At 43.4% G+C, this 24,211-nt stretch overlaps 1 protein-coding gene across 1 annotated transcript in view; it reads left to right on the forward strand.

Moving 5' to 3' along the window:
• Window positions 1-765: 765 nt before the first annotated feature.
• LOC144696497 (sodium-coupled neutral amino acid symporter 1-like) overlaps window positions 766-24,211 on the forward strand; it is a 48,378-nt gene continuing 24,932 nt past the window's right edge. The window contains exons 1-4 of the mRNA XM_078567850.1: window positions 766-986; window positions 12,709-12,875; window positions 13,411-13,489; window positions 14,813-14,928. Of these exons, the coding sequence (XP_078423976.1) occupies window positions 12,796-12,875; window positions 13,411-13,489; window positions 14,813-14,928 (275 nt within the window). The 5' untranslated portion in view covers window positions 766-986; window positions 12,709-12,795. The remainder of the gene's footprint in view (window positions 987-12,708; window positions 12,876-13,410; window positions 13,490-14,812; window positions 14,929-24,211) is intronic.

The raw sequence follows: 24,211 nt of genomic DNA on the forward strand, positions 1-24,211 counted from the left end.
TCACATATGGAAAGCCACAGAGCACATTTATCCAAATGATCCTCACCCATAGTTTTGTGGGGGCTATCATTTTAGCCCCTTGGAGTCCATGAATGCGCACACGAAAGGCATCATCTTTCCATGCAGATTGCTGAAACAAACTTCATTATTCCCTCATCCTCATAATTTCTTTCCATTTGACTGTAGGTGATTACGGGGGCCCTTCTCCAACTTCATCTTTTAGATTCTCTTTGCCAAACCAAAAAATTGGTCACCGAAGCCTAAGAACTTCTGCATCCAGTGTTTGAACTGGATAAATGGCAGGAAACACACCAGAGGTCTTGTTTCCCTCATTCTAATGAGTACTCCCGATCGTTTTATGGAAAAGCCACAAGATGGGGAAATGGTGGAGAGCATCCAGAGCATTATTTCTGGAAAATCATCCCCCCATCCCAACCCCCTCGCAACACCCCATATGTCCTGCAAAAGCTAAAGGCAAAAGAAAACTGCAGACGCTGGACCTGAACCAAGGACAGACTCAACAGCTCACTCCCCATCTGTAAACAGATTCAGGTGAGCGCCCAGAGATGCTGATTGACCTGCTAAGTAGTTTGTGGTGATTTAGTTCCCTGGAAAATTGTTGGGATGTGGCCTGGAAGCCCAAAGGCTGCATTTTTTATTAATAATTAAATGTGGGTCGGTATTTGTCGTACATGTGACACTGTGGCTTATATGTTGTCGCGAGATTTGCTGAGGCAGCAACATGTAGTGGAACATGCAGGGGGAACTGAGGCTTATATTGAAGAGCTGCTGAGCGCTATTGTGTACCCTCTACCGATTGCGCAGGGCAAATCCTCCCGCCAATATTAACATTCAAAGATACATCAGTCAGTGGAGTTTGATCCAGCCAGATCCACACCACCAAATATTTCACCAACTATTGTTATCCATCAAAAAAGTGATCTGAAGAAAGTGCAGAGGTGGTTTATCCAGCCTAAAAATAAAAGGTAAAATAAAGTCTTTAAAACTTGCTTTGACGCTATGAGTGTTCTTTCGGGCTGTGATGTTTGATCGTATAAACTCTGCCTTTATTACATTTCTTATTTGACAGGGAATCTTGCCTTTATAAAATTGGATCTCAGTGAAGATCAGGGCACGGTGCACTGATAGACTATGAGAGTTTAATCATTGCTTCAACTGGGGAAACTAGAATTCGGTTTTCGAGAGAAAATTGTAGCATTCTAGAAAAAATATGTAGACAACTCCAAAACTTCATTTTATATCATATATTATCTTCATGTGTATTTTTATTAATGTATTTAGTTAATAGTGCAGTGAATGTGTAAGAACTCACATTTTTTAAACCTTAAAAAATGGTTTTAAAGGCAGGATGTTGGAGCCATCTGCGGTTCAGAAACTGCGGTATCATCATTTTACCATTAAAGTTTAATAATACTTACAAACAATTTGAATAGATATATATGGCAGCTTAGATTTTGAATATCACGACCCAAAAGCAGAAGGATTTTCAGTGGGAACTCCGGAATGGGTGGACCCTCAATTCTCAGTGATCGTCACCAATGGAAATAAATAGTAAGATGTTCGCAGTTGTCCATTACGTATTTTATTTATCCGGCAATTCCACTTTGTCATGTATTGTTTTAAACGTTAAGCTCTCTTGATCTTTTTGTCAACAGAGCGACAGTTTATACCGCATGAAGAATTAACTTTGCGGCTGAAACAATTCAACAGAGTCTGTACATTAAGAGCTTTCACTATTGTGATAGATTCATCTATCCAAAACTAATTTGCTCCCTTTCCATTGCCTGTATCCTTCTCTGCATCAAATACTTACCCTCTCATCCTTTAAAAGATGCAATAGTCCCCGCTGCACTCCTCTCTGCTCCGCAGAGATTTGCTAGAATGGTTCTAGGGATGAGGGACTTCAGTTATATGGATGGATTGGAGAAGCTGGGGCTGTTTCCCTTAGAGCAGGCAAGTTTGAAGTGTAGATTTCATAGCCACGTTCTTAGCCATGAACAGTTTTGATAGAGTAAATAAGGAAAAGTTGTTTCCAGTGGCAGAAATGTTGGCAATCAGAGGATACAAATTAAGGATGAATGGAAAAACAACCAGGAGTATTGGGAGGGAATATTCTTTTTACCCAAGAGGTGGCATCTGGAATGCGCTGCATGAAAGGGTGGTGGAAGCAGAGTCAATAATTACTTTCAAAAGTGAATTGGATAAATACTTGAAGGTAAAAAAAAATTGCAGGGCTACGGAAAAAATCAGCCAAGTGGGACTAATTGGATAGCTCTTCCAAAGAGCTGGTACAGGCATGATGGGCTGAATAACCTCCTTCCAAGCTGTATGATCTCTACATTCTGTATGCTTCGCCAGCTGGATTTCTTTTTTTTGTTTGCTTTTCATTGTCAGGAAATTAAACCTTGTTTAAGATCTAATTTAGCACCTTCAGTATGCTTTACGGTAAGGCAGGTGCATGAATGTAATTCTTCGGCTGTGATTTTCCAGCCCCATCACCATGGGACCTGCCGTGGGCGAGGTGGTGCCCCACCCAGAAGCCCATTGACTTGCGGCGGGACCAGAAGATTGTGGCAGCGGGCGGGCGCGGAAAATCCCGCCGTTCATCTCTGGCTAAAGGACAGCTGCAGCTTAAGTGTTTTGTCTGGCATTCAAAGTCCATACATGAGTAGCTGTGGACCTCATATTATCTCCGTATGTGTTACAAAATTCAAGTTTTAGAATATGTGTTGGTTTATATCTGTTCATATGTATTTTTATATATATATATATATAGAAGCTCTTGAATACAAATGAGATTGTAGCAGGTGGAACTACTTCAGAATAAGACACTGAAACAAACCACTCTTAAAGAAATGCTTATGTTAGAAGTACAGTTGGAGCTGGGATTGGGCTGTGTAACTGCAACTTGTTTCTTTGTACTCCATTAGACCCTTGAGGTACTGGAACTATTTTCACTAGAGCAGAGGAAGGTAGAAGACGATTCGACAAAACTATTTTAAAGTATGGTTGCCTTTTATGAGGCGAACAGGGAAGGATCATTTTCTTTGGTTGGAGAGGCATTTGAAATGATCACTGAGTATAAGCTTAGCAGAAAATAGTACAGCGTGATGAAGGGGTTGGCACAGGAAGTAGAGACAGAGGCCATTGAAATTCTTAAGGGGAGGAGAGATAAACATTGTGAAGCAGAGGCTATAAAAAGAGATACGATATGTTGAATAGCCTCCATCCGTCCTGTAAACTGAGCTTTTTATGCTTAACAGTGAAGCAGCTCTCCACGTTATTTCCCACTATAAGCTCGCTCTTCAAAACATAACTCCTTACTGCCCACACAGAAAAAATTACTCATACAGTAAGCATTACGGTTTTAATGAAAACTTCCTTAGGCCACAAGACAAAACAGCTCTCCACAATTACAGAATCCCACAGTGCAGAAGGGGCCCTTTGGCCCATCGAGTCTGCACCGACACATGAGAAACACCTGACCTAACTAATCCCATTTACCAGCACTTGGCCCATAGCCTTGAATGTTATGACATGCCAAGTGCTCATCCAGGTACTTTTTAAAGGATGTGAGGCAACCCGCCTCCACCACCCTCCCAGGCAGCACATTCCAGACCATCAACACCCTCTGGGTAAAAAAACTTTTCCTCACATCCCCCCTAAACCTCCTGCCCCTCACCTTGAGCTTGTGTCCCCTCGTGACTGACCCTTCAACTAAAGGGAACAGCTGCTCCCTATCCACCCTGTCCATGCCCCTCATAATCTTGTACACCTCGATCAGGTCGCCCCTCAGTCTTCTCTGCTCCAACAAAAACAACCCAAGTCTGTCCAACCTCTCTTCATAACTTAAATGTTTCATCCCAGGCAACATCCTGGTGAATCTCCTCTGCACCCCCTCCAATGCAATCACATCCTTCCTGTAATGTGGCGACCAGAACTGCACACAGTACTCCAGCTGTGGCCACTAAGGTTCTAAACAACTCCAACATGACCTTCCTACTTTTGTAATCTATGCCTCGATTGATAAAGGCAAGTGTCCCATATGCCTTTTTCACCACCCCACTAACATGCCCCTCCGCCTTCAGAGATCTATGGACACACACGTCAAGGTCCCTTTGTTCCTCAGAACTTCCTAGTGTCATGCCGTTCATTGAATACTTCCTTGTCAAATTACTCCTTCCAAAGTGTATCACCTCACACTTTTCAGGGTTAAATTCCATCTGCCACTTATCTGCCCATTGGACCATCCCGTCTATATCTTCCTGTCGCCCAAGGCACTCTACCTCACTGTTAACCACCCGGCCAATCTTTGTGTCATCCGCAAACTTACTAATCCTGCCCCCCACATAGTCATCTATGTTGTTTATATATATGACTAATAATAGGGGACCCAGCACAGATCCCTGTGGTACGCCACTGGACACGGGCTTCCAGTCACTAAAGCATCCTTCTGTCATCACCCTCTGTCTCCTACAACTAAGCCAATTTTGGATCCACCTTATCACATTACCCTGTATCCCATATGCCTTTGCCTTCTTTATAAGTCTCCCATGTGGGACCTTGTCAAAGGCTTTGCTGAAATCCATATAAACTACATCAACTACGCTACCCTCATCTACACACCTGGTCACCTCCTCAAAAAATTCAATCAAATTTGTTAGGCATGACCTCCCTCTGACAAAGCCATGCTGACTATCCCTGATCAAACCTTGCCTCTCCAAGTGGAGATAGATTCTCTCTTTCAGAATTTTCTCAAATAGTTTCCCTACAACTGACGTGAGACTCACTAGTCTGTAGTTCCCTGGCTTATCTCTATAACCCTTCTTAAATAGCAGCACCACATTAGCTGTTCTCCGGTCCTCTGACACCTCCCCCGTGGCCAGAGAGGAATTAAAAATTTGGGTCAGAGCCCCTGCGATCTCCTCCCTTGCCTCCCTCAGCAGTCTGGGACACAAATCATCCGGACCTGGAGATTTGTCTACTTTTAAGCCTGCCAACACCTCCAGTGCCTTGTCACTCCCTATATCAATTTGACTTAATAAAATACATTTATTCATTATCAAATGTAAGTTTTGGCTATACCAATACGTACAAAAGTCTTGCATCTAGCTTGCTACCAGCACACTTCAGTTCATCATGTACTGTTATAATGCACAGTTTAGTATAGAAAAACAAGCCAGCAATTTTCTGATTGGTTTTTGACAACCTGAACCTTCCCTGGAGATTTACAAGCAACTGTGAATCTGTAGAAACTTTCTGCATGCTCTAAGGGAGGAATTTTAACTTAGTGATGCACTGGGAGTGGGTGGGATGCAGGGGGATGGGATGTGGGGTAGGATAGGGGTGGCATCCAGCAACACATGGGGAGCCCAGAAGTACAGTGCATTTGTCAGTGGCTTATTAACCCAGTCACTGCATATGCATCTGACTTCTGGGTCCTGACCAATTAGCATGAGTGAGCATGATGACAGATCACTTGGGTCAATTTCAATTGCACTATTTAAAGTGAAAGTGCAAAGATAACAGTTGATAGATTGTGGAGATAGGGACAGAAAAGAATCAAGTGTCATAATGGAGTATCATTGTGTTAAGCCTGTGCCTATATTATAGGAAAGGTAAAAGTTCCAAAGACATATGGAAACATTGGAATTTACATATTAAAAATGGTGAAACATATACAAAGGAGAATGAGGCTATTTGTCAGGGGAAAGCATTATAAGATCTAACAGAAGTGTGTGAAGCCTCCAGTATTTGTGCATAAACCTGCTATCTACAGAAACCGAAGCTGGAGAGAGCTATTTTCAATTCCACTGTCCAGAGGATTGTGTTAATTTGCTGGATCTGTTTAATATCTAAGATCTATTTTTGGACCTTGCCTTGAAGTGGGGGGAACTGGGAGCCAGGTTAATTAGGGATTTTAGGAGTTATAGTAATAATTTGCAGACCTTTGTGCATGCTTGAAATCTTTTCTTGATAAGTATTTTAATTTACATTTTTTTTTAATTTCCAAAGTTTCGGTGGACTTATTACTTCTGAATTCAATGCACGCATCTCGAAATAAATACAAATTGCAAAACCACTGTGTTAGTGCGATCAAGTTTCCCTCGTGGATTTGATCCACCTGGCACACATTATCTGCTGTGTCATAACATTCCTGATACCCCTATGTAAAATTATGGCACTTCCATGCCCATTGACCCACTGTACGCACTGTATAGAACCAATGAACGCTATAGTGACAATAGGATATGTGCAGGAAAAGCTTTAAAAAAACATTCATTCATTCATAAAAATGCTTTTGCTACAGCCCAATAAAAGTGTCAATCAACCAGACACTTTAAAGCATCAATAAAAGAAACTGCAAGTACTTGAAACCTCTTTATCTTGTTTAAATAAAATTTGTGCAAGTGACAGAGGAACTAAGAGAGCCAGAGCTGTCAATCAAGCAATGTTTTCTCTGGTTTGCAGCTGTTTGAGCACTCTAATGGGTGTCTAGGCTCTCAGCCAAGAATGCTAAATAAGCTGCAAACAGTTTCTGCTATTGATACTTTAAAGGACCTGGATGATTGACACTTTTATTGGGCTGTAGTAAAAGCAATTTTTATGAATAAAGGACTATTATAAAGCATTCTTAACACACTGTACAGATCTTTGAAGGTATCCTGGCATATTGAGAGAGTTGTTAGCCAAGACGACAATGAAGACAGAGTGTATAGTGGATGGATGGGCATGGAAGTGGCATTGCTTGGCAAGGGGTTATGAGGAACCAAGGGGGTGGGTAGGCAGTCATAGCTTGGCATGGGGAGTATGAGGCCATGAGGGCAGGTGGGGTCATAGCTTGGCATGGGGGTATGAAGGGCCATGGAGGGGCGAGGGTGCAGTCACAGCTTGACATGGTGGCATGGTAGGACTTTTGAACTTACCTTTCAGAAGGTCCCATCATCCAGACTATGGCTCATAACACCTCTGAGTTGCCATGAACCACAACTCTTAGAAAACCTAGCCTGACTTCATGGGCTGTATCTTCTGGCTGGCAAGTGGGGGCGGGGCCTGCTCGCCAACGCGTAAAACGACGCGGGCTGACAGGCGTGTGTCCCGACATCGCCTCGCATCATTCACATTTTCAGGTCGGCAGGCACGCTGTCGAGTCGGCTGCACACCTGTCGACCTGTCAATGGCCTATTAAGGCCATTAAAAAAGTAATTGACATAATTGATGGACCTGTCCGTCCAACCTTAAGGTTGGCGGGCAGGCTGGGAGCTTTGGCGGGCTTCAGAAAAAGCATGAAACCTCATCCACGGGCGGGATGAAGTTTCATGAGGGATTTAAAAATTCCAGAATATGTTAAAATAAAAGTTATGGACATGTCCCAACTCATGTGACACTGTCACATGAGGGGACATGGCAGCGAAATTTTTATCTGATCTTTATTTACTGTTTCAATTCTGAGCCGATCTCCCTGAGGTAGCACTTTGCCTCAGGGAGATCTGTGTGCTCTTGCGCATGCGCGAAAGAGCACACTCCTGGCTGAGGGTACCCCCCCGCCCCCCCCCCCCCCGTCCTCCCCACCCGCACAGGGAGTGCATAGTGCTTCCTGGCAGACATCATGCTGAGCGGGCCTTAATTGGCTCACCCATGTAAAATGGCGGTGCGCCCCCAAGCCGGGGCACCGATCGGGAACCCACCCGCCCGCCCACTCCCGCACATCCCCCCCAACAGGGGGAAAATGTTGCCCCATAAGAATTGCAGAAGACTAGGACATGCCTATCCCCGCAATGGAACCAGCCAGTTCGGGAGTGCAGGGTCCAGGTTCACAGCCCGAATCGACCCGCACGCTTAAACAACTTGCTAAAAGTTAGAAACCCCAGGAATGGGATTGGGAAACCTGGAATTGAACCCCTGGCTGCCATTTTCACCGTTCCACCTAATCTCCCCGACTCCATGAAAATCTAGCCCAGAACCTCTATTTATGAAGGCCAGATCCCATATTCTTGGCTAACAACTCCTTCAACATGCCAGGGCACCTTCAAAGATCTGTGCACAGGAACCACCCCCCTCCCTATCCCCCACCACAGATCCCTCTGTCCCTTCACACTCTTTAGAACTTTACCATTAAGTATATACCGCCTCTCCCAATCCCTTCTGCTAAAATAGGGAACACCACTGTCTACAATCCTCCAGTCTGAAAAGTCTATCCTATGAGTGTCTTGCATTGCGGGGGAAGGGGTTCACAGGTTCAATATCTAACAAGTCCAGTGGTATAATAATACTGTAATAATACCACTTGCGATCTGGACTGGATGCTCAAGTCTTTCCAATGTGTGCTACCTCGAGCTATTCAAGACTAATGAGCAAACATATGGTCAAAAACAACACCCAAATTATCGAGCTGCATTATTTCACCATGAGGGAATATACAGAGCAACAACAATGATCAAACTCCTGTTAACTCAGAGTATTTAGTTACTGCTTTAAATTGTATAAAATGCTGAAAAGAATGTAATCATATTGCTTTTTGTATCTTTTCTCTGCTGCACTGAAGTCATTGTTATTTGTAAATTTTCTACCCCTTTGTTATCGATGTGGATTGTCACTGTACAGCCTGGATATCGTAGTTCTACAGTAGGGTGAAAACGATGATTCTCGTCATGCAGTCCTCTGACTTTCTCACGCATTGAACTTGGCATCAAGAGCAATAATTCCTCACTTCTCCAGCAACTGGTTTCATGTGACATGGGTCATCAGCAGGGTGTAGATGAAAACTCCTATGTTGTGTCTATTACACATTTGCTCATAGCGACTGAAAATCCCACCGCCCAATATCGGCGTGCCATTTCCAAAACAAGCCCTTGGGCCCCTGACAGACTCTGCAGACTTCTGCAGGGGGCAGCTTTTGTTTGGAAGGAAGTAATTGCAGTAAATCAATGATCTTGAGACCGTTACTGATTCTGGATTGCTAAACCAAATTGGTAATTTGATTGGATAGAATTGTGGCACTGACTGTCTAATGCATGGAATTGTCCTTTGGTTGCTTGGTCTTGAGGCAGTGGAATACTTGAGTCAATGAACGTGGCTGACAGCACATATTGCTTCAAAGATATAGATCTGATGAAGAGTCAGACAGAAGAGTCTTCTGATGAAGAGACAACAGATGCTGTCAGACCTGCTGAGTATTTCCGGCAATTTTTGTTTTTGTTGTAGCATATATTGCTTATTTGAGCTGGCCATTTATTATTCCATGTGGATGTAATACTGTTGTGGCATTACATCTTTAAGAGATATAGTACCATTGACACAGTTTGAATGCAAAATTTTTAATTATTCTGAGACATCACTAAACAGAGTACATTTCCAGCACCTTTGTTCATACTGCAGTGCTGACATCTCTACAAATTCGCTCCTCATTTCCAGTTTAATTTTAATTTTAATTTTGCTTACATCAGCCCTCCTTCCATCTGAAGTCCCACATATAGCTTTGGGTCTAAACTTCTTCTTCCCCGAGCTTCACAATGTTTATGTTTATTGGTGATAACAATACTGAACAGCAAATCTGATTAATCTTTTCTTAGAATTTAACATTAAATTATTGTTTGTTTTGGTAAGGAAAATTGAAATATGCAATGGACTAAAATAAGTGTCATTGTTACAGATTTATTACAGGTGAACATCTGATGCACATCTGATGCACAGTAACACTTCAATTGAGATACATAAATCGAAATAGCAAGCTAAATATAATCAGTTGACACTCAAGTGAAGGGATAGAATGGGATACTTGCACCATGGCAACGCTTTGCTTTGGCTGTGGATGTACGGGTTGCCATGCCAATGTTTTATAGTCTACAGTGAAGTGTGTGTTATCTTCCACACTCCATATGCTATACATAGCTGAGAAATTGTGTGTAGCTGCAATATTCGTTGATGTTTCATGGTTTAGAGGCCAGAATTTTCTGTATACAATCAATGAACCATGGTAGCAGTTGTGATCTACTAAAGCTGCAAACAGAAAAACATTTTGAACTGTGTTAGTGCAGGCCTGACCTATGTAAGAGAACTGTCCATTTGTATTCATATTTAAATCTTAATAAGCTGGAGTATGAATATTGTTAAAAAGAGAGACATGTTGCCGAAGATTTACACCTTGCATTCATCAGGACAAACACAAGAATGCCAAATTTCAAACGCTCACCACAATTTATACCATCTGAGAAAAGGGAGTGCTGATTGGTTGGCAAGTCGGCTCTGATTGGCTGAGGCTTTCCCATGGAGAATGCAACAGGGGGCTATAGGCTCCTCATGCTTCAGGACAATTCAAAAAAAGATGCAAGGCTTGAAGTATTCTTTTTGTTTGCAGAGTTCGGGTCCCTCCATATGAATATATGTTGCTTCTGGTAAGCATAAATGAGCCACGTTATGAGCTCAACTGATTATTTAAATAGTTAGTGTAGCTATTAATGCCACACATTTTGGCAGGAGGAATAAAGAGGCCACTTGTTCCTTGGAAGGGAAGAAATTAAATGTGGTACAGGAGCCAAGAGATCTAGGAATACTGATTCATAAAGCACTAAAAGTAGCAACATGAGTCAAAAAGGCCATGAAGGATACAAACAATTCTCTTGCATTTGTCCTGATGAGCACAGGATGAAAAGCATTATGCAATACGTCTTTCATTGCGTAAATGGAGTGTGTTATGAAGAGAATTGTCCCGTGTTTCTGTCTCCAAATTTAAAATTTGTCATAGCACAAACAAAGAAAGTAACTGTGCAAATATAAATGGCCCATGTAAATATAGATGGTATCCGGGTGATATTGCAGTAGTTCAAGCCCGTTGATATCCATCGTGTATAAGAGAACTTGCATTTGTCTATAGTGCTCTGTGCCAAAGCACATGTACGAAATCCAGCCCTGCACAAAGTAGGCCAAGTGTGATTCTATAGCCATAGTTCCACATTAATCTAACTTTACCTCCTTGTTTTTGTGTTCTATTCCTCTGTTTTCTGTTTCATAGCCATCTGCTATATCTGATGCCATTCTGTCACCTGGCCCCTGGTCTTTGTCATCAGTTTATTTTGTGGCTCCTTATCAAAGGCCTCCTGAAAAGCCATGTGTACCACACCTTGGCTGGGATTTTCCAATCCCGCCCGGTGTCGAGATCTTGCGGTCCCATTGAAAATCAATGGAATTTTGCTGGCCCGCCACATCCCTTGCGGCAGGTCCCACCCCAACAGGACCCGGAAATTCCCAGCCCTTGACATTGTCCGCTCTTTCTGTTGTTTCTTCAAAGAATTTGTTATGGTTGGTTAAACATAACCTTTCTTTTTAGAAACCCATGCAATTTTTCACGTTCTCCATCTTGAGATGTTTTGTTGTCTAGTGTTTTTTTTTCTAGCATCTTTCCTAACACTGACATTAAGTTAGTTAATTGGTCTATAACTTTCTTAGTTCTATTTCCCATTTTGAAGATAAGAATTACATTTGCTATTCACCAGCCCTCTAGATCTATTCCTTTTTCTATTGAACTTTTATATGTGAATACTAGTAGAATACAAGTGCTTATCTTTTTATTCATCAACAGGATGTGGGTGTTGAATGCAATGCCAGCATTTATTTAACACCCTTAATTTTCCTTGAGAAGGTGGTGAGCCACGTTTTGAACCACTGCAGTCTGTGTGATGAAGATACTCCAATAATGTATTAAGTAATGAGTTCCAAGATTTTGATCCAGTGACAATGAAGGAGTGCTAAAGTATTTCCAAGTCAGGATGATGTACGAATCGAAGGGGAAGTTGGAAGTGATGGTGTTCCAAGCATCTGCTGCAGGTTTGGGAGGTGCTGTCAAGAAAGCTTTGCCGAGTTGCTACAATGCATCTTGTAGATAGTACACACTGTAGACATGATGGTGGAGATAGTGAACTTTTAAGGTGGCGAATGGGGTTTCAATCAAGTGGGCTGCTCTGTCTTGGGAGATGTTAAGCTTCTTGAATGTTGTTGGAGCTGCACTCATCCAGGCAGGAGAGTTTTCCATTGCACCCCTGACTTGTGCCTTGTAGATGGGGACACAGGAGGCGAGTAATTCACCAGAGAATACCCAGCCTCTGATCTGCTCATGTAGCCTATCCACAGTATTTATGTGGCTGGTCCAGTTCAATTTCTGCTTTCAAGTGATTAAATCCTGACTATTAAGTTTTACTGAAATTGGTTTTGCCCTCATTAAAAATAAACAACAAACGGATTGATTTTGATGCAGTTTCTGCAGATCATTCTTCTCAATGCTCAGTATTTTTGGTGAATCCTTTGCAGTTCTTACAAGGCTAATAATGTCTTTCAATAAAAATACAGAATGTAGGGCTAACAACCTGGAAGTTTACACAGTGTAACATGTTGCCATCTCTTCCCCAGCTCTCTCTCTCCAAAATGGTGTTCTGCTGCAAAGAATCTGCTCTGCGCATTCAGTGAGACCAGAATGATTTAGTAGAATGTTAAATTTGGGATTCTTTAGATGTTTTATGCATCACATTTACTACCTGAAACTCTATATAGATTTGTTATTCACATCAATTGCATGGATCAAAACACTTTTTGGAGAAGTTTGATCTGACTGTGGCTAAGCAAGCAGTAACGCAGTTCCTCCCTTTTAAATGTACCATTTCTGCTTTTAATGGGTAAACGTTTTGGTCCAAACAGGTTAAAGTTACTTCGAGACCAGGCTGAACAATTTTTGTAAAGACCTCCACTATCTGCAAATTTCCAAAAGCTGTACCGGGAGTTGGAATGGATAATTTGGAATCTGGAGCTGGTATCAAGTCTGGAGGCTCTGAACTCAAAGACTTCACAGGGGTTGGAATGAAAAGGTATGCAGTAAAAAAAAAATCACTTATATGCAACATTATTACAAAAACATTCACTTAATATTAGGATCGTTGGCACTTGTTCCATTTATAATTTGTATAATAAGATTTTGGACATTCATTACAGGTATCAAATTAACTTTCTTGGAAGAAAAGAATCAGTTATCGAAAATAGTGCAGCTCTGGACTCTCAGGAAAGTTAGTATCACAAAATGGAAAATATACAACATTATGGAGAATGCAAATTACTTTTTTTGCAGATATGCTTTCTTGTCAGACATTAAAATAATGGCATTTAACATTAGGGGTATGATTTAGTGTATGTTATATTAGAATTGCCAATTCGCTTCTAAAAAATTAAAGGATTTTCCCAAGTTCATTGTTTTATTATGTTATTTGCAATTGTTTAGGGGAATCTAAAATGCAGCTCAATCAATAATTAGGGATGTTTAAAATGAGAATATGATACAGAGCAAAGGTTAAATCCAGTACATTTATAAACATAGATTTAAGTGATATTGTTATTATTGTCTTCCAGCAAATGTGGTGGCAATGATTTTGAAAGTACAGCGTGCCATGGAAGCAGTGATAAAGGAAGGAAGGAAAATGGGGAGCATGTAAGTAGCCAGTGGTTTTGTGAAGCTACCGGAATGTATTTGCAACCTTCAAAAGAAGAGGCAGCAAAGTTTGGCAACTTTGATATAGATGTTCAGTAAAGGAGTGGTTGTGTAGTGGTTATGTTACTGTACTAGTAAGCCAAAGGCCTGGATGAATGACTCAGAAAGAAATCCAGCGGGTGATTTTATGGCCTGCATTTTAATGTGCAGGGTAGCCCAACAACAGACAATGAAGCCAGCAAGGTTGGGGATGAGGAAGCACTGCCTATCTTAATGTAGGATATCATTTAAATAAAATAATGCAGAATCCCACTCGGCATCCAGTCAGATGGTCAGCCTAGTCAGTGGCAAGGCGTAGGATGCCACAGTGGGGGACCATGTTGGAACATCCCCAGCTGTTAGTGAGGGGCAAGGCTGTGAACAGAGAGAGAGGGGGGAATCTGGAAATATTCGATGGAGGAAGGTGGGAGGACGTTTTGAGAGACTCTGGACCTGATTGGGGTGGAGGGGGAGACTCTGTATCTGACTGGGGGAGGGGAAGACTTTGTATGTGATCGGGGGGGTGGGGGGGGTGCGGTGGGTGGAGGAGGCTCTGTACATGATTGACTAGTATGGTGAGACGATCAACTATTATGGGGAGACACTGTGCATGATCGGGGAAGGGGAGACTGCGTGATCAGGGGAGGAGAAGGTTCTGTACATGATCGAGGAGGAGGGGGAGATAATGATCGGGAGTGCACAGTTCATGAGGTTCTGCTCATTTCTATTAATGATCATGAAATTATGGACCATGAAGACCTGAATTTTGGATGTGTGCTGCTGTCAGCTGAAACATCCTGCCAGTAGCGCTTGTAAATAACCTCCATTGTGTTCAGTAAAACTTCTAATTGTAAGATACCTAACAATCCAATTTCATACAAAAACAATACACATTGCAATTGCTAGCTATTTTATAACATGCACACCAAAACCGTTCCCATTGTGCTTATTTTGTTTTCTGAATTCTTTTCTATGTCTTTAAGTAACATACTAATGAATAAAACAAAAGTTGGGGTTATTGCATGTCTTCTATAAATTATGTATCAGGGCACAGAAAGTAGATAAATCCTTAATACAAATCAAAGTTTAGCAAGGCTGTTAGAACCAATATGCACCTGAATTATAACACCACTTTGACAATTTGGTTACATCATGTAAAATACAAATGTTTAAAATTCGATGATCACTTGGGATATCATTGTGTCAGTTCATCTGTTGGAGGCTTGTTAAACCTGTTAGTCTGATTAAGTCACGTTAATTTTTTTATTTTTTATTTTTTTTTAGTATCCTGGATCAACCTCCACTTATATGTCTGTGTTTAACCTGAGCAATGCCATCATTGGCACTGGGCTCTTAGGCTTATCATTTGCATTGGCCAATACAGGGATTGCACTATTTATGTAAGTATCAAATGTAAAAGTTAACATTATTGTTATAGCTCATACCTTTTCTTATAACGAACAGTTCCTTTAATTTTAATACAATCAGAAATAAACATGTTCTGTTCAAACACCTTACAGCATTGCTCTGTTGGTTGGTAAAGAGATTATTGCATGGTTCTTTTGATTGACAACATTTGGTCAGTAGCAAGATACATTATTTTTGATACAATGGTTTTGAGTTTCAAACTATGTCTGAAACTTTAAGAATTCCTTTTTGCCTTTTCAGATGCTATGTAGATCACCCACACATCACATTCAAAATTGTGTTCAGATGTTTTCTCTTGCTGGTCTTGTATTTAATCAGAAAATCTGTGATGATTTGGGAGTAATTCTGTTTATACTCATGATAGGGAACTGTCTTGGATGTGGATACATTGGACAAATATACTGACGAAGTGTAGCAATTTTTTTTCTCATGATAAATTGTATCCAGCTCATTTTGAACTGTGTGAAGGCCAATCAGCATATTTATGGGGATCAACTTTACTGAATTGTATCACAGCGTGTCACAGACAACGTCAGCGATCTAGGTAAAACAAAATAATTTGATATATAACGTGAGGAGAATGAGTTTTAATTTAATAGAAGGTACAGAGTTAATTTAATTGCTGAATGTTTTAACCAGAACTGATACCTGAAATTTGCTAAGCTTATCCAGAGCTGTTGGCTTCATTAATGAAATGCTCAGTAAATGAAGCTAGGTGATAGGGTTGTCAACACACATATAAGAAACAAATGAAGATTAATGGATACATCTAAATTAGTTGAATGTTGAGCAGCTCATTAGGTAGCATTAAATTCAGGGCCAGAAAATCAACTCAAACTTTTATCTTTACTAGGTGCGTAAAATAAATAACACATCTTACAACTTAAGGAGAAAGTAAAAGACTGCACTCAGTGCTAGTTAACATGTTCTCACAATTGTCCTTGAATACACTTGGCTATCCACATGGAAACTGGCTATTCCTGGCAACTGGTGTGCGTTCGGACATCATCGCGCATCATTCCGATCTTCCGTTCAGCGGGCGCGGGCCGGCCGAACTATCAAAGGCCTGTTAAGGCCATTTAAAAACATATTTACATAATTAACAGGGCTGCCTGTCCAACCTTAAGGTTGGCGGGCAGGCGAAGAGCCCAAGTGGCCTTTGCGTTTTTCATGAAACCTCATCCACAGGCAGGATGAGGTTTCATGAAGGGTTTAATAATTAAATAAACATTTTTCCCAAAATTCATAAACATGTCCCAGCTCATGTGACATGAGGGGACATGTCTAAATAATTTTTATCTGTCTTTATTAAAAACTTTCAATCTAAACTTAATCTCCCTGAGGCAGCTCCGTGAGCGCAATCGGGCGTGCGTCACGGTGGACAGGCCTTAATTGTCCTGCCCACATAAAATGGCGGCGTGCAGCCGATCGCGGGTGACGATCGGCTCCGCGCCCGCTCCCAACCAGCCCGCCCGACAGGAGGAAAATTCTCCCCTTAGGAGATGAAATGAGGGTTCATCTCCTACAATTTGCAATGCTGTCGAGGCCCTCAATAGAACTAGTGCGTTAAGGTCATCTACACGTTGGTTATTGTTGTAAGAATGAAGAACAGAGGAGCTGAAAAAAACTATTCAGCCTATCCAGTCTGCTGCTTCAAGGACCCACAATGACCACTTTTAATAACTTCCATATTCCAACCCAGTATTCCACAACTTTTTTTTGCTGAATCAAAAATTGATTCAGCTCTCACTTTAAAGCTGCAATAATAAATCCTGTGGACTTTTAAGCAGCAATCATTTCAATAAGTGAAAGATTCCGAAATGATAGAGATCATTTTCTTTTGTTAATTTTTACTCTTGTTCAGTTTGCAATCATGTTCCCTGGTTTGCCTATTCTGATTTTTCACAAAGTATCACTCTAGATTCAATTTATCTTCATTTTTTCAAACACCCTTTTTTATAAATATGAATATACTTAACTTTCTTCATGAATTAGTGATCAGAAACGTGGGCTAGAATTTTACGCATTAGCAGCAGGCACATGCCTGACCCGGAATAGTGTTAAATCTCAAAAGTAGAATGTTAAATCTCGCATGATATTTCAGTCAGCGGGCAAGTATGGGGCTTGGAAGCGGCCCGCCAACAATTAATCAGCCACTTAAGGCAATTAAAAGTGCAATTGAAGTCAATTTTACATTGCCCGTGCGATTTGGCGCTCATCGCATGGGCAACATGGGTGGGCAGCCAACTCGTTTTTTCACTTTTCTCATCCAAGGGCAGGATAAAAGGGGAGCAGAGCATTGGCTGCGTGAGCTGTGAGGGGTTCAGGTGAGAGTTTACATTGGAGAGACCAAACGCAGACTGGGTGACCCCTTTACGGAACACCTTCGGTCTGTCCGCAAGCATGACCCAGACCTCCCTGTCGCTTGCCATTTCAACACTCCACCCTGCTCTCATGCCCACGTGTCCATCCCTGGCCTGCTGCATTGTTCCAGTGAAGCTCAACGCAAACTGGAGGAACAGCACCTTATCTTCCGACTAGGCATTTTATAGCCTTCCGGACTGAATATTGAGTTCAACAATTTTAGATCATGAACTCTCTCCTCCATCTCCACCCCCTTTCCGATCCCCCTTTTTTCCAATAATTTGTATAGATTTTTCTTTTCCCACCTATTTCCATTATTTTTAAATGTATTTCCATCCATTGTTTTATCTCTACCTTTTAGCCTATTTCAATCCCTTCCCTTCACCCCACCCCACCCCCACTAGGGCTATCTGTACCTTGCTTGTCCTGCTTTCTACCCTTAATTAGCACATTCCTTAGATATTATCACCACCTTCAACACCTCTGTCCTTTTGTCTATGATATCTGTTGGCTATCTCCACCTATCACTGGCCCTCTATCCAGCTCTACTTGTCCCACCCCTCCCCCCCCCCCCCCCCTTAAACCAGCTTATATTTCACCTCTTTTCTATTTTTCCTTAGTTCTGTTGAAGAGTCATATGGACTCGAAACATTAACTGTGTTCCTCTCCGCAGATGCTGCCAGACCTGCTGAGTTTTTCCAGGTATTTTATTCTTGTTGAGAGTTTGCTGCTACTTGTTTGCTGAGATTTCATACCTTTTCCTGTGGTCTCTTCTGAAGTATTTGCTTTGTTAGCATTGCTTTGAGGGCTCTTTTGTTTTGTAATCTCCCTTGGAACATTTCTGCCCAGTGCAGCCTTCAGTGCACGGGGCAGTGCCACCTGCATTTCAGAAGATGGGGATTATGTTCTCCACTGGGGGGACCTCCTCTGAGGAGGAAGAGGGGGGCGGAAGGGAGAGGAGGCCAAGTGTCCGCAGGCAGCATCGCAGGGACAGACCTGTGGGAGGGGAGGCGTGGCACTGTGGGTGCAGGACCAGCAGGGAGAGCAAGGCGGAAGGGACCACAAAAGGCGCCACTATCCCACTGCCAGAGTGTACAGGCAGTGATCCAGCTACCTCAACATGTCTGAGGTCCAGTGCCGCAGGAGGCTCCACCTCTCCATGGACACCATGACATCAATATGCCATGTGATTGGGCCGGAGATCGCCTCCAACTGTATGGGTGGCGCCCTATGCCGGTGGCTCTGAAGGTGCCAGTAGCCCTCAATTTTTATGCATCTGGATCTTTCCAGGGGTCAGTGGGGAATCTGTGTAGGGTGTCCCAATCAACTGTTCACAGTTGTGTCAGGCTCGTCACTGATGCTCTGTTCAGATGGGTCCTCACACTCATTCATTACCGGATGGACCAGGCCAGCCAGGCTGAATGAGCCAGAGGCTTCGCAGCTATTGCTGGGTTCCCCCTGCATACAGCGTGCCATAGACTGCACTCATGTGGCCTTCAAAGCGGCAGCAGGTTAGCCGGGTGCCCTTGTGAATAGAAAGGGTCACCACTCCAAAAAAGTGCGAATGGTATGTGATCATAAGACCCAGATTCTGCAAGCCTGTGCAAGGTACCCTGGCAGCTACCATGATGCATACACCCTGCGACACTCCCAGGGGCCAAGGCTGTTTGTGGCACCAGCTCGGCTGGATGGTCGGATGCTGGGTGACAGAGGCTATCCCTTGAAAAGGTGGTGCTACTCTGGCACCCAAGGGCAGAGGCGGAAGAGAGATACAATAGGAGTCACGCCTCTACAAGGGCAGTGGCCGAGAGGTCTGTTGTCTGCTGAAGATGAGGTTCCACTGCCTGGGCCGATCAGGGGGTGCCCTGCAATATCCTTCGGAACACGTGTCGCCTGTCGCCATTGTCTGCTGCACTTTGCACAATCAGGCACTGGCATGGGGGGGGGAACCCACTGGAGGATGAGGTTAGTGACACAGCTCCACAGGCCTTAGAGGAAGACTCAACTGATGGATCTGATGAGCAGCCCAGGCAGGCACACGGTGAGGACGTGGAGGCAGACTGGAGGAATCTTCAGGGAGGCAGGGACACCAGGGAGGCCTTGATTCAATGCACCCTCAGCTAGGCTGCCAAGGCTTGGCTTCGCTGTCATGGCGAGGGCGCTGCCTCCTTCACACACATTTCTGAGGAGGAAACCCCATGACCCCAATGTCGCCTCACAACCGCTGTGATAATGTTTGCTGTCCCTGCCGTCTATCATAAGGCAGTGATGAGGCCAGCGCCTATGGAAAACATGAAGGACACTCAGGGCATTGAAACAAAATCTAGATTTATATCTTTCCCAGAGTTGCAAAAAAGGAACATTACATAGTTTTGTTGCTACTGTCAAACAAAAACAATACAAAGCACTGATGAAATGAAAGGACGTTGCCTGTGAGAACCCCATCTTGTGCTCATGGTGCTTTAAACCTACGCTTGTGAGTGCTACGTCTTGATGCCAACCCCCACCCCCCCACTCACTCGCAGCGGCATTGGAGGCAGATTTCTGACTATGCTACCCTGTCGGCCCCGGTGACCATGGTAGTCATCCTCTGGCCGGCGGGGCCTGGGTAGGCTCGATCTGGGAGGGTGTGACCTGTGACATGGCTGGGCACTCTTTAATCATTGCGGCCTTTCAAGATGCCACAATCACTGGCGGGGGGGGGGGGGGCGTTGCGGAGGACCTGCTGCCCTCATTCCAGAGCATCTTGAGAGAAGCCCACTGAGAATACAGGCAGCTCGTCCGCCTGCGTGAGGCATGTCTGGACCTCCCTGCTCACCATTGATGGATGGGCACCTAGCAGAGAGACTAGGTGCCTCATCCATCTCACACACTCACAATGGCATCCTGAGGTCACTGCCGGTGTGAGAGCTTGCAGATCCGAACGCAACCCCAGGAACCCTTGACTCTGTTCCTGGAGCCGCCACCCTCATGGAGGAGGCTGTGTACCCGGTGCACAGGATCAACGCAGTGCTCAAGCTCCTCAACGACTCCTCCATAACAGAGACCATGGGACGCAAACTCCCAGGGATCTTTGCAAGATCTTCCCATGCATCCTGCTGGACATCCAGCATCTGTAGCCTGATTGACTCCTCCAGAGGTTGATCATTTCCCTCAGACTCAGTATCGCCCTGGTCTCCAGCTGTCCTCCAACAGTTGGTGCCCTGGGCACACTCTGCCTCTGCCGGCTCCTTATGTAATGTGCCCTGACCTCCCCACAGTGCACAACCATCTAAGCCGATGAACTTGAGACCATCGACGTACTTATATCTGAGCTGGTGCCTGGTCGCAAGAGATCGTGTGACACAGGTGGATCTGTGTGTGGCTCCTCCACTGGGTGCCTCTGGAGGATAGAGGAAGACAATATATCAGTGGTATCAATCAGCACATATTGTATGTGCATGCTAGGTGGCCTGGTGAGACTATGGATAGCAGCATCATGGTGCCATCTTCATTGCTGGATCACTGGGGGCTCTTGATTAGAAGTTATCTTTTGAGATGAGAGAGCCCTACATTGTTTGCAGTCCGTGTCTGTCCCGCATCTACCCACTGGACTCCTATCTTTCTCCTAGATGCCTGCCTCTCTGTGACCTGATGACCTTGGTGTGCGCTCGCACTCAAGCTCCATGGCGTCCGTCACAGATTTGCTCAGGGTGAGCAATATTGATCACCCCACCACCCATTCTTGTGGGCTCAGCGGCATTGTGGCCTTTCTTCTCCTGTAAGGACAAAGGTCCATTCATTAGTCTGCCCTCTACCAGCTACACCATACCAGGCTTGCTTCCTCCCCCTCACCCTGCCTCCGGGCAGCAGGTTGAAGTGCCCATCATATTTGCACACCTGACTATTAAATACACCCAGGTCTACAGGTCTGATCTCCCAGCCTTCTGTTACTCTGAATCTTACACCCCTGAGCGCCACAAAGGATGGCCGCCCTTCAAGACTTCTCCACACAATACCAAGCCAAATTGGTACTCACCCTTCCCAAGCGCAGAAGATCGTGAAACCTTTTTCAGCACTGACTCTAGGTGCAGCACACGACGCCATGCCCGCTGCCCTGGTCTGCCAGCTCCACCCAGGCCTTCTTCGTTTGGTGGGGCAGTCTCCTCTTGCCATCCCACGACATCAGGATGTCCCGCCTGGTACTTACTGCCTCCACAAGAGTGCACAGGCGCTCGGTCGAGAAGTGGGGTCAGAATGCCCACCTGCATTGCCCTCCCACCTGGCATGTCAAGGAGGAGCTTATGCCATACCTTCAGCTTAGATTTGGACAGCTCGCTGTGCCTCCTCTGGAACTCCTTGCGGCCTTCAAGGTGCAGCCTCAAGTGTTTTAAGCCCCCGAGCCCCTGTTGGCACCCGCCATGCTCCCGCCCTGCCGGCAGCCCTTCCCCAATGTAGGCGCATGGTTCACGCTGGCCGGCCTTTAATTGGCCAGCCACCATGAAGTTGCGTTGTTTTGATATTTGCGGCCGTTTTTGGGCCCGCCAATCGCATGCGCACAACGTGTGCAAAATTAAGGCCGTGGGATTAAGTTTGTTGCCTAATTCCTTCTGTTGCTCTTTCATGAACCTTTTCCATGTTTATGTCATTTAAAGAATGTTGACCACATCTGCTCACATAACTCCATGTGCGATTTCACTAATAACTTATGGGGCAGGATTTTACGCGTCAGCGAGCGGGGGCGGGGCCTGCTCGCCAACGCGTAAAATGACGCACAGTGACTTCGGGGGGAACTCCCAGCATCACCGCACCCCATTTAAATTTTCAGGGAGACAGGGACACAGCGAAATCAGCTGCGCACCCGCCGACCTATCAATGGCCAATTGAGGCCATTGATAGAGGCTATTGAGTAATTAGTGGACCTGCCCATCCAACCTTAAGGTTGGCGGGCAGGCCAGGAGCCCCAGCGCAAATTGGAAAATTGGCTTTTAAAACATTTTAATAAAGTTTTTGTCAAAATTATGGACGTGTCCCAACTCATGTGACATTGTGAGGAGACATGTTAGGGAAATTTTATTTTTCTATTTTTATCTTTTTGACATTTACAGCCAACGTCCCTGAGGCTGCACTTAGCCTCAGGGAGATGAATGCGCTCTTTCGTGCACATGCGCAAAAGAGCGCACTCTCGATTTTAGGAATCGTCCCCCTCCCGCACAGAAAGCGCATAGCACTTCTGTGCAGACATCACACTGGGTGAGCCTTAATTAGCCCGCCCAAGTAAAATGGCACCGCACCCCCAATTGGGGCGCCGATCGGAAGCTCGCCTGTGCGCGCCCGCCATTCAACTTCCCCCCTAACGGTGGGGGGGGAGGGCAACTCAGCCCATGAAGTGTGAATAAAGCTTACTTGTATTTATATTCTCTGATCTAAATCGACATTCTCAGTATTTTATTTGGCTTTGCAACAGTTGTCGTATTCAATGTCTATACTTTTAGTTCAGCAAATTTACTAAAAGCAGCTCATTTTTTGACTTAATTTGTTTAAATATTCATTTCCCATTCATATTTGATATTTTATTACTAATATAGATGTATTAGCTCATATTTCCAACTTTAATTACCATTTGTGATTCATCTATCCTGTTACTAAGTCTCTATAGAGCTTTTTCAATTTTTTGCTGAACTTGTTGCTTTCACTGATAAAGAGCCTGCAAACTAGACATTTCACTTTTAGCAGCTTCATCGGAATTATTTATAACTATTGTGAACAATATAGGTTTCAAGGCAGAGTGCTGGTGTACTCCAGCTGCAATTGCCTGTTTAGAACTATTGCAATTAATAACCACTACTTTCATTGTTTCCTTTCAGTAGCCCGCATTATCTTCAAATTATTCAAATACATGCTAAATGTTGTGGAATTGCTTCCTTACTAATATGCCCTAATGCCTTTATTTTTATAGATATTAATCTAATTGACTAATAATTGCAAGGACTCATGTTTTTGACATTTTAAAATAATTGTTAAAAAATAATAATTACCCAATTCTGCTATGACACTGTAGGTTGATTCCAAAATTTAGCACTCCCACTGGGAGTAACCCTTGCAGGAAAAACATTTTGATAAATTATGGCTGTGCCTTGAATGAATATCCCTTCTCACTGGGAGTGCTGGATCATATAATCACCCACTATAACTAATAAGCTATGAAAAACTTACACCAATTTCTCTCCCTTATTGCCTAATCCGCATTGCCTAACATCCCCCTGAACGTATTCCAGTTTTCTGTCTGATATACATTCAAGCGCCCTAGTTTTTTAATCAGCATTTCATTCATTAACCCTCTATTTTTCAAGAAATGCAGATACATCTTCTATTAAAGGAACGCCGTCATTCTTCATTGGAAATAAATGTAATATTTGTGTGCATCTTTACCTTTTCTGCTATGTTACCTCACCAGTCTTTAAGAGGTCCATTTGTTTTTTGATGCTTTATTCATTATGAACATATTTAAATCTTTGTTTTTCCTTATATCTCTTGCAATTTGTTTTGTCCCTTTTCTGTTTCCACCATAGATAATGCTCTTGGCAGTTTTAGCTTTGTTTTATGCATTGCTTGATCTTTCATCCTTCCTGTTAAATCTCTTAAAACATTTTTTCTCCTGTTTAGCCCTGTATTTCACTACTAAGTTTAAGGCTTTAATATTAACCAGCTACTTGCTTATTGCATATATTTTATTTGCATCTTTTCCAATACATTCTCAAAAGTATTCTATTTTTATTTAACATTTTCCTGATGTATTTTTCTAATGTGTTCTCTCCACTTCAACCCTGGCGGCTTCACAATCAACCTTCCTAAAATTGAATAAATTAATTTACTAAATGTACTGGTGATGTCACCCGTCCGCTGTATGCT

This window comes from Cetorhinus maximus, chromosome 22, assembly GCF_964194155.1.
Source record: "Cetorhinus maximus chromosome 22, sCetMax3.hap1.1, whole genome shotgun sequence".
NCBI classification, from domain to species: domain Eukaryota; kingdom Metazoa; phylum Chordata; class Chondrichthyes; order Lamniformes; family Cetorhinidae; genus Cetorhinus; species Cetorhinus maximus.